The 15,219-nt window shown below is 37.2% G+C and overlaps 1 protein-coding gene across 1 annotated transcript in view; it reads right to left on the minus strand.

Annotated features, from left to right (window-relative positions):
- LOC106089962 (phosphatase Herzog) overlaps nucleotides 1–14,950 on the minus strand; it is a 342,933-nt gene extending 327,983 nt beyond the window's left edge. The window contains exons 1-2 of the mRNA XM_059360243.1: nucleotides 14,063–14,950; nucleotides 7,116–7,478 (exon numbers count right to left, since the gene is read on the minus strand). Of these exons, the coding sequence (XP_059216226.1) occupies nucleotides 7,116–7,188 (73 nt within the window). The 5' untranslated portion in view covers nucleotides 7,189–7,478; nucleotides 14,063–14,950. The remainder of the gene's footprint in view (nucleotides 1–7,115; nucleotides 7,479–14,062) is intronic.
- Between the last annotated feature and the right edge of the window lie 269 nt (nucleotides 14,951–15,219).

Raw genomic sequence — 15,219 nt, forward strand, 5'->3', positions numbered from 1 at the left:
GGTTTATATGACAGATATACCTAGTTATGAACCGATTTGAGCCATACTTAGCACAGTTGTTCGAAGTCATACCAATACACCTCATGCCAAATCAAATCGCATAAAAATTGCTCGACTCCACTGCCCTGCTTTATAGGGCGAACTCACGAGCTAGAATTTTTCTAAAACAGTTCTATTCTTAGGTATTTTCTAACCATTCGGCGTTAATGGGTTAAGTCAGTTTATCCATATTAGTCCATCCGTTCAACAGATAGCCGTAATCACGTAGACGTTCGAACGAATGAGGCTATCTGAATGAAAGGGGGTATACCAATTTCGTCAATTGCGCTTTATAGGGCGCACTCTCGATTTTTTTTTTTTAATTTTTTTATTTATATTTTTATATGCAAATAGTTTCTTATTTATGCATCCACAAACAATATTTTTTCCACCCCGAGTAAGTATATGTGAGCAGGATCACTAACACTAACAAACACTTAGTTACAATAAGAAGTTTGGCGATTGCGTTTATTTTACATAAGAAAACGACTGATTGTGCTCTTCTTGGGCGTCGTGAAATGTACATTTTTTCATCAGATGAAAAAACAAGTTATAGCGAAATGAACACTTTTCATCAATATTTTCCCCTTAATTTTTTTAAATGGAGTTTCACCTCGAAAAACGAATATACAATAGTATCAACCTTAAGACAGAAGAAAAAGGAATTAGGGGAATATAAAAACTGTAGAAAAACACTACTCTACTCTAAACACTCTCTTCTCTTAATTTTCTTCGTTTATTTCTAATCTTTGTATTTCGTGCCTCTTAAAAGAGTCGATGGTCGATTATCTATGTCCATTTACTGTCTGTTCCGTGCCCATAGAAATTTTAATTAAAATATATCCCAGCCATAAAATTACCGTTACAGAACAAAAGCGAACAATGGAACGAACCTAGAAAAAATATGTTGACTCTTTAGTCGGCTAAGAAACATAGCAAATAAATTGAATTTTTTTCTCAGTAAGGTATAAAGAAAAAAAATGTTTTAAAAAAAAGAAATTTTTGTACAATATTCTTATTATTATTATTATTTTATTATTCTTATGTACAAAAAAAAAAAGAAGATAGGCAGGCAGCAGCTGAAACAAAAAGTACACAATCACCAGGTAAATATCCACAGAGTGCGCTGTACGGTGGTTAAGAGATTAAAGGGAGTTGTCAAGAAGAAGACCACATATACATGTAAGTAGATGACGACTAATGGTAGTGGGCTAAGGGAAAGACGATAGCAATTCCGCTTTCGTCGCAGCGTATAAATAAATGAATGAATGAATTAACGATAACTTTCACATTCTTTTTCCGTTGCAGACAATATGTATTTGTTGGCGAAAAAGACACAAGAGTACGTTGTGGTTACTGAGGCATGGACAAGAAGCAATGAAATATAAAGGTCAGCTATGAACATTGTAAGCTTAGCGGCAGCAGCGAAGCTCTGAATAAAGAAAAAGCCCAAACGATTTTAATTCATGATACGATACGTATAAGAAATGACAACTAACGAATGGTCGTAACGCCGAACGCTGGGCAAACTGTTGTGTACCCACTATGGGAATAAAACCGGCTTGCGATGATGACGATGATTACAATAAAGGCAGACTCAACACATGTAAACAACTTGTGCAGTCAAGTCGATATGAAAAAAGAAACATCAACTAGATAGCAAAACTACTATAGTTTGCCAATGATGATGAGTCATCTTTGACACTGTCAAGTGAATGTGATGGTCAATAGCAGTGGTTTTATCTATCTTTAGAACTCTTGCAGGTTTAATTACTTTAGGTAAATAGGTATGATCTTTAAGAATCAGTATAGTATATGGTAAGCAGTAAAGGCTCTATTGCACGGCATGTAGTTGTCCTATGACATGTCGGATTTAGCACATGTTGAGTTGAAAAAAGCATATGTAGTTTTTTTTTGATTAGAACGTGCTCTATTCTTTCTGACAAAAACATAAAGCAATCAGCTGTGTTTGTTGTCAGTCGAATAAAAGCAGCCAGAAATTAGATTTTTGTTTATACAAATTTATGATTTACCCATCATTCGCACAACTTTAACAATTTTTACGCACAAAAAAATCAGCTTTTGCTCAAATTTTATGTTATGTCATACGAGTTTAATTTAGCACCAGATTGAAGCAAATTAAAATAAAACACCATAAAGCTTACTGTTTTAGTAGGACATCTTAATAGTTGGACAATGACAATGACAATGACAACTGATGATATTGCATGAACCTGTATTGCAAAACAAATGGTTAAATAGGGATGTTGTATGTTTTTGAACGGTAGATTAGTACACGAGTGTAATGCAGATGGCGTTGCTTGAAGATCGAATGAACGAGCTTCAACAATACGAAAATAACATACAGGTATGAAAGCAAAAATTATGAATCGTATGTAAACTGACAATTTTGACAAACATTTACAATTACATGTGCATACAAAAAGTGACATGTCATAAGACATCTACATGCCGTGTAATAGCGCCTTAAGCTCTATAAAATAGTGAAAGAAAATTTTTCAAAAACAAAATATTTGGGAGTAGTAAAGATTCTAAGGTAAAAGTAGCTAACGATTTAAGATTTTCGGCTTGTTTGAACCGTTGAGTGGAGCGGACATAATGTTATTTCGCTCCGCAAGAATTTTCCAGTCATTTTTTTTTGGAGGAGATATTGAAGTCACTCAAGGATAGCTACGATAGTAGTATCCATTAGGCGGTTGATGATCTGCGTCTATTTCCAGTGGAACGGCAGATCTAGAGCCCGGGAGAAGGCTTGGAATGGGCTCCAAAGACCAAACAGCTGCGGTGGTGGTATCAGGCCGTAGCATGTTGTCTGCTACTGAAACCTCGACTGGTGGAGCGGTAGCTCCAGCCGGACAGACGACTGGTCAGCAGGGGCTTTTGTCGAAGACACCAGTTTCGAAGGTTAAGGACAAGGCCGAACCTTTTCTATCTTCACATGCCTAGAATTTTTCTAGGCCATCGGCCTTCCCCGGCAAACCAAACTGCTCTTTAAGAGGTCGGAATAATAGAAGGCGCATCGCTCTCAGGTTTTTTTGAGAGGCTTGGTGCGAATGATCCTAAGACTCTCACTATTAAGGAGGGAGACTCCATAACTTGGGCTCGGGGACTCGCTGCACAGGCTACCGCAAAGACTACACGTCTAGATTCGGAAACTCCACCGCAGTCAGCTAAATGCTGCGGTCATCTGGAGGGCTACCGGCATAGACAAACAGTTATTAATATATATTTTTTTTTTTCATTAACTTTATGAATTAGATAAATTGAAGAAGTAAACCCAACAGAAAAATATTTATCTAGAAAATGTTATAATTAGACCGATGCTAAGGAATCTGTTATGCCATTAATATGCATCTTTTGCATGCATAAATAAGAATAGAATTGCTTTTACAAATTTAAAAAGCTTGTCGAACGATTGTTATAGGGGAGTTTTATTTTCTATATGAAGACAGTCATAACAGTCTATAAAGTGCTGATGGGTTTAAAAAAGTTTCCGATTCAATTAAAAAATGATGGAAAGAACTAACTGCCTAGTTTAATAAATTTTTTTGTTTTTTCCACTCAATTTGTTCGCCAATTTTATGAAAACAGCTTTTTTCCCGTTATAAATTTAGCCGTTTTCAATGAATTGGTGAAAGAATTGGGTGACAAAAGAAAAAAAAAAGTTTGTGGTCTAGGTAGTTATTGTTTAATTTAAAAAAAAGAACAATTTTCAATCACATTTCAATTAAAAAAATTGTATAATCAATTAATTTTTAATTGAAAATTTCATTTAGATTCAATTTAAAAAAATGATTGTATCAATTAATTTTTTTAATTGCAAATAACAAAAATATCAATCACGATTTTAATTGAAAAAAAAAACGAATTCAATTAATTTTGAATTGAAAACATTTCTATTTTTTCGTGATATTTTTTTTGTGTAGGCTTGGCATTTTGCGATTTACGAATTTCAAAGGGATATCTCTACCTGTTCTCAAACGGTAGATTTTTTAATAGTTTTTTTTTTTCAGTTATATCCCACAGTCCGACGGGCTGTCTAGCCTAGGTTCTCATGTGGACCATCCCCGTTAGGAGAAAAATCCTATTCTTGCGAATGCAAATCTACATGCTGTCTAAGCGTTATATACTGGTCTGCTACAGCAGGGACCATTCCAATCACCACCTTGTGGATAGGCCTCCACCACCCAGAGATATCATTTGATCTAGAGCGTGAGCGCGAAATTCTAGATCAGGCAGGTCTAGACAGCATTCACGCAAACATGTAGCAGATGCGGTGAACAACTACCTCGACAAACCAGAGCATTTCTGGCTAAATTGCGTTCATTCTGATGCAGCCGCCTCAATTCCTACAGAGCTACGATTGATGCCAACATATTAGACTTTAGTATCAAATTTGACACTTTTTTGGACGATGTCACTTGTGTGCCATACTTTTAAAATTTTTGCGCCACTTTTCAAAAATACAACTATGTAGCGATTATCTATTGTTTGTCGTCCAACAAATCGCATATAAATGTTAAATTTTTCGAAAAATTCAAAATTTTTGAGCTGAACGAGAGGACAAAACAAAAAAAGTTTGCTTATGTTTGCGAAATATATCACTCAAGTATTTTAATACCCACCACCGCAACTCGTCAAAATATTTATTCGAAATCCTACAACCACATGTTCTGTAGATCGTAGATCGATTTTGCGAAGTTCGCTCGTCCGTCCATATATGTTTTCGCTTTTTGGTTCCAAAAAGTCTCGACCGAAAACCTAGGATTGATTTACGGTGGTGGGAATCCAAGATTCGGATTGACCGAACTTATCTTTTATACACCTTTTTATGTTATTTATAAAAAAAGGAATTGTTTGTTTTTTATACACGTTTTATTTTTGTTTTCTATAAAAAATATTGTGCCAAATTTCGGACCAATTTCAACAAGCTTTTATACCTTTCACCATAGGATGGGGGTATACTAACTTCGTCATTCTGTTTGTAACACCTCGAAATATTCCTCTGAGACCCCATAAAGTATATATTCTTGATCGTCATTTTTAGTCGATCTAGCCTTGTCCGTCCGTCCGTCTGTCGAAAGCACGGTAATTTTCGAAGGAGCTAAGATAGCCGCTTTAAGTTTTGCACCAATACTTCTTATTAGTCTGGGTCGGTTGGGATTGTATATGGGCCATATCAGTCCATGTTTTGATTAACTGCCCTATAAACCGATCTTGGATCGTGACTTCTTGAGTCACTAGAGGGCGCATTTCTTATTCGATTTGGCTGAAATTTCGCATAATTTGCTACGATTTCCAACAACTGTATTAAGTGTGGTTCAAATCGGTCCATAACCCGATATAGCTGTCATATAAACCGATCTGGGGTCTTGACTTCTTCAGCCTCTACAGGGCGCAATTCTTATCCGATTTGGCTGAAATTTTGCAAGAAGTATTTTGTTGCGACTTCCAACAACTGTGCCAAATATGGATTTAATTGGTACATAACCTGATATAGCCGCCATATAAGCCTATCTGGGTTCTTGACTTTTTGAGCATCAAGAGGTCGCAACTGTGCCAAATATGGATTTAATTGGTACATAACCTGATATAGCCGCCTTTAAAGCCTATCTGGATTCTTGACTTTTTGAGCATCAAGAGGTCGCAATTATTATCCGATTTACAACGACTTCTCTCATGAACTTCAATATACGTATCAATTATGGTCTGAATCGGTCTATAGTCTGATACAGCTCCCATATAAACTGATCTTCCTATTTAACTTCTTGAGCCCCTTAAGGGCGCAATTTTTATTCGAATTGGCTGAAATTTTACACAATGACTTCTACTACTACTATGTTCTCCAACATTCAATTCAATAATGGGCGGAATCGGACGATAACTTAATATTATAGCTCCAATATTATAGTAATTTTTCCTTTTATCAAATGTTTGCCTAAAAAGAGATACCGGGAAAAGAACTTGACCAATTCCATTCCTGGTGGAGTTTATATAAGATCCGGCCCGGCCGAACTTAGCACACTTTTACTTGTTTTATGTTATTTCTGTAAAATGCTTTGTTGTTTTTTGTTTGTGTTCTAGGAATAAGTATACAACGTGATGTCCGTTGATCAAAACATTTATTCGAAGTCTCGGAAGAAACATACAAGTGCTTGGGCTTTCTAAAACTCCACAAAAAGTATTTCATTTCCTCTGATCTTCTCAACATTAATACAATCTACCTAAGGTCTAAGATGGATAAGGCCTATAACTCCGGGGGAGGAGAGGAGAGCGATGGCGAGGATGGCAGGGTATCTAACTCTATTGTTTCCCTTGACCACCGTCTGAATGTGGTGCTGTTTTATCGAGACTATTATGTTGTTTACAGCCCAGAGATACGTCTTCTTATCCCTGAAGCCTCCCTACTTCGACTGGCCAGTTGATCGAATCCTGCATTACCATGAAAACGCGTTTTTGCCCGAACATTATGAATGTGCAATCGATTTTTGACAAATGTAAATAAATACTACTCCCTCTTTCCCTCCTGCGACTTCTGATTTTGCATTCACCAACGCAATGCACTGCATGTATAGTCCCCTATACGTCCCCTACGTGTTGGTTAAATACAAAAAGAGATATCTATCAAAAATCTTTTTATTTTGTTTGGTGCAGTTCTTTTGCCTTTAATATGAAAATGGGCTTTGTCCATCCTACAGGTTTTCTATGCCATGCTGACAAAAACGGAGCCAGAGAGTCTTAGTTCCTTTAAAATTGTATTAAAACTTTGTATTTCCTTATTATTGGGTTGCCCAAAAAGTAATTGCGGATTTTTTAAAAGAAAGTAAATGCATTTTTAATAAAATTTAGAATGAACTTTAATCAAATATACTTTTTTTACACTTTTTTTCTAAAGCAAGCTAAAAGTAACAGCTGATAACTGACAGAAGAAAGAATGCAATTACAGAGTCACAAGCTGTGAAAAATTTGTCATCGCCGACTATATGAAAAATCCGCAATTACTTCCCAATATATCAAAAAAAGAAAGTACTTTAAATTTATTAAAACTTACATACCTTTTTCATTTGGATATACATTCAGTTGTTCGTCATCGCGGGCGACTTGGGTGATTATAGATGTTGCATCCATTTAAGCATAAAATGTATTTAACACAAAAATAAACAAAATACAAAACTTAAAATTTTTGTTCGAAGAAGAAAACGTTAAACTGACGAGATTTGAAATTAGATTTCAAAAAAATAGTGATGACCTGCTGCAAGTTGGACAACATAGGCGTATATAAACAATTTCTCTTATATAGGTATCTGTTGCCGGACAAATAAAAAAAAACTCAACACAATTTTTCAGGATTTCTAAATTTTTTGCTCTCGAATGATATTTTACACTGGGAAGAACGAAACGCGTTTTAACAGAAGAATCTGAAAATAAAAAAGTTAAAGTTGTATTAAAATTTTGTAATTGTTAAAAAATTTGCTATTATTGGGAAATAGTTTTTATTTATTTAAATTATACAAAACTTATAAAAAAAAAAGTTGCTTATGAACATTCCATTAAGGAACTAGGGCAAACTTCTCACAAATCAAGTGCTGTCCGATTCAATTTTAAGCTCAATGATAACAGACCTCCTTTTTATAGCAGAGTCCGAACGGCGTGCCTCAGAGCGACATCTCTTCGGGGAGAAGTTTTTACATGGCAAAGTACTGGAGCTGGCAAACTATCGATAATCGCAACCATCGATAATTCCGATAGTTTTAATAATAAATATCGATATTTATTCGATATCGTATCGATATAGTATCGATGGATACTATCGTTAATTTCCCAGCGTGCTAAGTTCGGCCAGGCCGAATCTTATATACCCTCCACCATGGATCGCATTTGTCGAGCTCTTGTCACGGTATCTCTTTTTAGGCAAACAAAGGATAAAAGAAAAGAATTGCTATGTTATTGGAACAATATCAAGTTATGGTTCACATCAGAACATAATTGAACTGAATATTGGAGACCATAATAAAAGTCATTGTGTGAAATTTCAGCCAAATCTAGTAAGAATTGAGCACTTTAGGGGCTGAAGAAGTATTGGGTTGCCCAAAAAGTAATTGCGGATTTTTTAAAAGAAAGTAAATGCATTTTTAATAAAACTTTGAATGAACTTTAATCAAATGAACTTTTTTTACACTTTTTTTCTAAAGCAAGCTAAAAGTAACAGCTGATAACTGACAGAAGAAAGAATGCAATTACAGAGTCACAAGCTGTGAAAAAATTTGTCAACGCCGACTATATGAAAAATCCGCAATTACTTTTTGGGCAACCCAATAAAATACGGTGATCGATTTATAGGGGAGCTGCATTAGGTTTTAAACCGATTCATGCCATTTTCGACACGTATGTTAAAGGTCATAAGAGAAGCCGTTGTACAAAAATTCGGCTAAATCGGATAATAATTGCGCCCTCTAGTGGCTCAAGAAGTCAAGACCCCAGATCGGTTTATATGGCAGCTGTATCAGGTTATGGACCAATTTGAACAATTGTTAGCACAGTTGTTGAAAGGCATAACCAAACGCCTCATGCAAAATTTCAGCCAAATCGGACGAGAATTGCGCCCTCTAGCGGCTCAAGAAGTCAAGATCCCAGATCGGTTTAAAGTGCAGCTATATCAAAACGTGGACCGATATAGCCCATTTACAATCCCAACCGCACTTATGGTTTTATTATTTTTGTTTTTCGCAAATAAATAAAATAACAAAAAGGAAAAACGAACCATTGAAACCAATATAACAAAACTGATGCCGACAATGATGTCAAGCGTTGCCACTAAATTTCTTTTTGCCGCTTTTCTCTCTATAAACAGCGTACTACTTTTTCACCTATTTTCCTCCAGCGTTACGCCGACGTTTTTATACCCTCCACCATAGGATGGGGGTATACTAATTTCGTCATTCTGTTTGTAACACCTCAAAATATGCCTCTGAGACCCCATAAAGTATATGTATTCCTGATTGTCATGTCATTCTAATACGATTTAGCCATGTCCGTCCGTCCGTCTGTCTGTCGATAGCACGCTAACTTTCGAAGGAGTAAAGCTAGCCGCTTGAAATTTTGCACAAATACTTTTTATTAGTGTAGGTCGGTTGGGATTGTAAATGGGCCAAATCGGTCCTTGTTTTGATTTAGCTGCCATACAAATCGATCTTGGGTCTTGACTTCCTGAGCCTTTAGAGGGCGCAATTCTCGTCCGATTTGACTGAAATTTTGCATGTGGTTTTTTGGTATCACTTCCAACAATTATTATAAAATACAATACCATGACAGCCGGTTGTACATGCCAGATTGAACCGATGGGGGTCTTTAATAGGCAAGAACTAACGCCTCATCAAACTAGACAAAACGGAAAAAATAAAAATCGGTTTCAATCACGAAATTAATTGATCCAATTGATTTTTTAATTGAAACTGCTTCAATCACGAAAATGATAATATCAATCACCGTTTTTTGAAGAAGTAATTAGAAAAATGCTCAGTTAAAACAAGCTCCTGTAGCTGAGCAAGCTCGTTCTGGTCCAAAGAACCGATCGCCGTGGGAATGTCCGCAACTGCCATCCCAGCTACCCCGTATGGAGCAGACCACTATCCGCAACTTGTGGACGCGCCCGGTAGCTCGCAGCTAAGCTTCTCGTGACAGCAATGAACACCACACAGATCGGACCTCTTTCACAATTTCTTCGAGACAAATACAACCTACTAATGTACGACCTTTGAAGCCCTCAAACCCCCCTTCTTTCCAAGGGGTCGAAACGCGTCAAATCATGGTTGGTGTGGTGTATCTCCTGTCACTTTAATGTTTCCATTGCATACAATGTTCGATCATTATGCTCACCTCAATCCCATGGCAGCCGGTTGTACGTACCGGATTGACCCGACGAAGTCCTTCATCGCCAAGGGCTGCCGCCTCAGTGTACAACACACTGCTACAATATTTCCGGCGTTACTACAGAAAGAGGCAGACTATTTGGCACCTCGTCTGGCCAAAATTTTCACAGCGTGCTTAGGACTTTCATATACTCCGAAAGCCTGGCAGGAGGCAAAGGTGGTGTTTATACCCAAGCCCGGCAAGGCAAGTTATGCGACACCAAAGGTCTACAGACCCATAAGCCTTACGTCCTTTCTACTTAAAACCATGGAACGTATTGTGGACACCATGATAAAGAGTACGACATCCAGCGAACAGCTCAAATACAAACAACATGCCTATGTAAAGGGAAGGTTGGTGGAGACTGCCGACTGCCCTGCACGAGGTTGTGCATAAAATAGAAGAATTCTTCGATCCCAAAACGTACACACTGGCGGTATGCATTGACATCGAGGGGGCGGTACCCGCTGGGGCGGACCCGTTCCTTAGAGACTGGATAAACCATATGCTAAGGAACAGGTGGATAAATTGTGTGTCCCATGGCATAAATATAAGGGAGAAAATGGCACAGGGCACTCCACAGGGGGATATTTCATCGCCACTCCTATGGGTGACCATACTGAGACGATGCTAACTGAGACGATGTTACAATACTTCTAAGGGGTAAGGATCAGAACGAGCTATGCAGAAGGGCCGAAAGGGTCTTGCATATGGCATATGACTGGGCTAGACCAAGAGGTCTTAATGTTAACCCAGAGATGGCTGAAATATGCCTGTTCACAAGGAAGACGAAGGTGGACCAATTTAACGCACCACGTTTCCTCAATAAGACGATTTCGATATCGGACAAGGTCAAATACTTAGGTGTGATCTTGGACAGGAAACTAAATTGGAAGTGTCACATTCAGGAGCGTACTGAGAAGGCTCACAGATGTATCGGGCTGTAGGCTCGAAATGGGGCCTGAATTGTAGGATAGTCAACTGGCTCTACAGGTACTTGATTAGACCAATACTTACTTACGCCTCAGTAGTTTGGTGGACTGCTATGGAGAAAAAGTTTCCTTTGTCACTGCCCGGCTTTCGCGTTCAACAGATACCAGCACTTAGGTGGAGACACAATATCAGACATGAACCAACTTAGGGGAGTGGTATTGGAAACAATTAAGGATTTTGTAAGTAAAACGGAATTCCTAACTGGGAGCTATATCCATATCTGAACCGATTTTGATGAAATCTTGCAGATATGTTAGGATCAGTAACAAAACTGTCTGTGACACATTTTGTGCAGATCGGTTGAAAATTGTAGCTACTACGTCCATTTAAGTGCAAATCGGGCGATACATATAAATGGGAGCTATATCTAAATCTGAACCGATTTTAAAGAAATTTTGCCTATATGTTAAGATCATTAACAAAACCTTTTTGTGCCGAATTTTGTGGAGATCGGTAGAAAAATTTAGCTTATACGGCCATTTAAGTGCAAATCGGGCGATACATATATATGGGAGCTATATCTGAATCTGGACCGATTTTGCTTAAATCTTGCAGATATGTTAGGACCAGTAACAAAACTGTCTGTGCCAAAATTTTGTGCAGATCGTTTGAAAATTGTTGTTACTAAGGTCATATAAGTGCAAATGGGAGCTATATACAAATCTGAACCGATTTTTATGAAATCTTGCAGAAATGTTAGGATCAGTAACGAAACTGTCCGTTCCAAATTTTGCGCAGATCGGTTGAATTGTAGCTATTACGGCCATTTAAGTAAAAATCGGGCGATACATATATATGGGAGCTATATCTAAATCTGAACCAATTTTTACCAAATTCAATAGCGTTCGTCCTTGAGCAAAAAAAGTGATATGTGCAAAATTTCGTGATGATTGAGCAATAAATACGACCCGCACTTTGTTTACAAGAATACATGGACTCACAGACGGATAGACGGACATGGCTAAATCGATTCAGAAAGTGATTCTGAGTCGATCGGTATACTTATCAAAGGGTCTAGCTCTTCTCCTTCTTAGCGTTGCAAACAAATTCACCAACTTATAATACTCTGTACCACAGTGGTGGTGTAGGGTATAAAAAGGCAGACTATCTGGCGCCCCAAACGGCCAATATTCTCACAACGTGCCTGGGACTTGTATATACTCCGAAAGTCTGACAGGAGGCAAGGGTGGTATTTATACCCAACTCCGGCAAGGCAAGTTATGCGACAATAGATTCAGAGAACATGTTGTCTTGGCATAGGCGGAGCGATGAGGACCACGCTGGAGACTTTTTTAGATGTCCGATCCATTGACATACAGATTAAGTGTGAGGCAGCCACTGCGGCTATGAGATTTAAAGTGATGGAAGAATGGATTGAGGATGGGAGCAGCTCATACTCTCGCGGTATAATCAAGGCGACGATAGAAAACCTGGAAGGAGGTAGAGTTTTCCGATCGGATACCTGAGATGAACCTTGAGGTCGAGTGGGAGGCATTGCTACCAGCGGCACCGTCTTGGATTGACGGGACTATCGCCGTCTGAAAGATCATGTTATACGGATGGATAAAAGCTAAAGGACAGAGTGGGCCTGGGGTCTACGTTTAGAGACCAGGCACTGAGATCTGTTTGCGTGAAGTGGTGTAGTGCTAACGCGAGGACGTCGAGTATGAGTAGGACGGTAGGAGCACGAAGAGTCTTGCAGTGTAAGAAGAAGATTAACGCCTTCTCTGGGGATGGCAAAATCCGCATCGTTTGGGTGTCGGGACATAACGGAGTAGGGGGGAATAAAAGGGCTGCGATAGCTATCTTCCCTATCATCCCTTATATGTAGTGAGCTAAAATGCGCCACAAGTTCACCCATGCAACTATTGGTTACCCAAAAAGTAATTACAGATTTTTTAAAAGAAAGTAAATGCATTTTTAATAAAACTTACAATGAACTTTAATCAAATATACATTTTTTACTCTTTTTTTCTAAAGCAAGCTAAAAATAACAGCCAGGCTTGAAACGATGGGTCGCGAATTATCTGTGTGGTCGCCAGTCATTGAGCGTGAGGTTCAGCGCTACAAGCGAGAACATCTAGATCAAATAGTATGGCTCCATAATATGGTAATGCAAATATTTCTACAAGCATCCCAATTAGGAACTGAGAAGAAATGTTCTCATATCAATGACAGGATTCACTAATAGAAGGTTAGGTCACATGCAAAAACACAAAGTGGATAGGCCCCATAAACATCATTAAGGATGTCAAATCTGACGATTGAAAATGTCATCATATAGGAGAAAACGTAAACAAAGAATGAATGTAAAAAGAGAACAATCCTCAATGCCAAGTACTGCCAATTAAAAAAAAAAGTATATCGGCTGATCGCTTGGCTTAACCTTATTCAGTGAATCCTGTATCAATGACTGCTTTCCGATTCATGTTTGTCTGTGAGGGTAAAAGACCTCTATTATAAATCGATTTCAAATAGTGAAAAATATTGATTTCGATGTGAAACAGTTATTTTTCGCCAATTACTTTTTTTTGATAATCGATTTTAAAGCTAAAAACTTGCTTATTTCATTCAGTAGAATATTACTTATTACTCATTATTTATGGTAAAACATAGTATCAGCCAATAGACGTAATTATTTTTCGTACTATTGGCAACATTGTTTCGTTAACGAGACAGACGTCATTCACATATCGCAGAAAAAACTCGCACGCACACAAACACAATGTATTCTGCCGGTTCTCTGCTAACGGAGACAACAACAACGGAATTTTTCAATTACGTTTTAAAGACCTCATTCGTATCAAATTAGTTTCTGTAGTTGAGTAAATTAATACGAAGAATACGAAACAAAGAGTATAGGCAAAAACAAAATGAATCAAGTCTGCTTAAAACAACAAATTACGCTATGTTACGAAGGGAAGGGCGAGCGAAAAGCAAGAATGATTAATTTTTTTTTTGTTTTTAAGGCAACGATTTATTTAAAACTTGTGTACATATTTGCGTTTCCATTCAAATTTAAAGCTTGGCATGATATCATTATTCTTGCTACTGTCTTGCGATGCATTTTTCGACGTTTGCTTTGACTTTATCTTCTTACCTTTGCTACTTCTTATTGATGATTCTGGATTTCGATTTACTTCTCCAAGCAAGCAAACTAGGTATTTGATTTTTCCTGTTTTAAACTTTTGATTTTTAGATATTGCACATATACGGTTGAACAAAGAGATAGTAAACCAACAAAAAAATGAATAGGAATTGTAGGATCTAACACAAAAAGAACAGAAAGAATTTTAATGAAATTGTGTTTTGTGGTCGCGAGAGACGGATGGATGGATGGCTTTTGCTGCTGCTTCTTCTTTTTCTGCCTGCCGTGGTTTTCTTGTTGTTTTTCTTAATTTTATATTCTTTTTTTTTTTTGCTTAAATGCACTTAACACTCATTCAATATACTTGCTTGTGCTCTCTCACTCTTCTTCTTTGGTTGCTCTCTCACGCTATTTCACTATATGCCTTGAAATTTTGTGGGATTCATGAAATTTTGTTATTTATAGAACTTGTAGATTAATTTTCCGAAAATGTTGCGGTTTTATTTAACTTGCGTCTGAAATTTGTTGCTTTTTGTTTTGCTTGACGACTTTATCTTGTTTTATTTCTTTATTTCACTGTTTTGTTGTTGTTATTATTACTTTTATTGCTATTGCTATCGTTTTCGTGTGGTCGTCGATCCGTTGTTTACAGTATTTATTATCCACGGTATGTTGGTATTGTTGTTGCGAGCAACAGTCAAATTAGGTTCTTTATATCCAGATGCTTTTACATTTTTCGTTAGAATTGTTTTACAAACAATATTGTTGCAACTTAATCGCACAAAAATTGAGTTTATTAAAAAATAATTGCCGTGTTTGCTTTCGTTCTACTTTGAAAAAATTAAAAAAATCCGCGAACCGTTTTTCCGTTTCCGTTCAATACGATTTTGCCAGCAGCTAGAAAATGACTTATGAGAGCGTTGCGCCACAAACCATATAACCAACTCTCTGACATTACTTAACAAGAAAGCACAATCAAGTATTAATGCAAAAGCGGAATAAGAAAAATACTATTGGAAAAAAGTTCGTAGAATTTAGAAAAAAAAGTTAAAAATAATGTTAATTTAATTCAATAAAACAAAGAAACAAGTTAACTTTTGAAACCTATTGGTTCAAACATGTGAGGAATACAACAAACGTTTGAGTTTTGAAAGATTTGTTAATTTTTT

The sequence above is a fragment of the Stomoxys calcitrans genome, chromosome 1 (genome assembly GCF_963082655.1).
Source record: "Stomoxys calcitrans chromosome 1, idStoCalc2.1, whole genome shotgun sequence".
NCBI lineage: Eukaryota > Metazoa > Arthropoda > Insecta > Diptera > Muscidae > Stomoxys > Stomoxys calcitrans.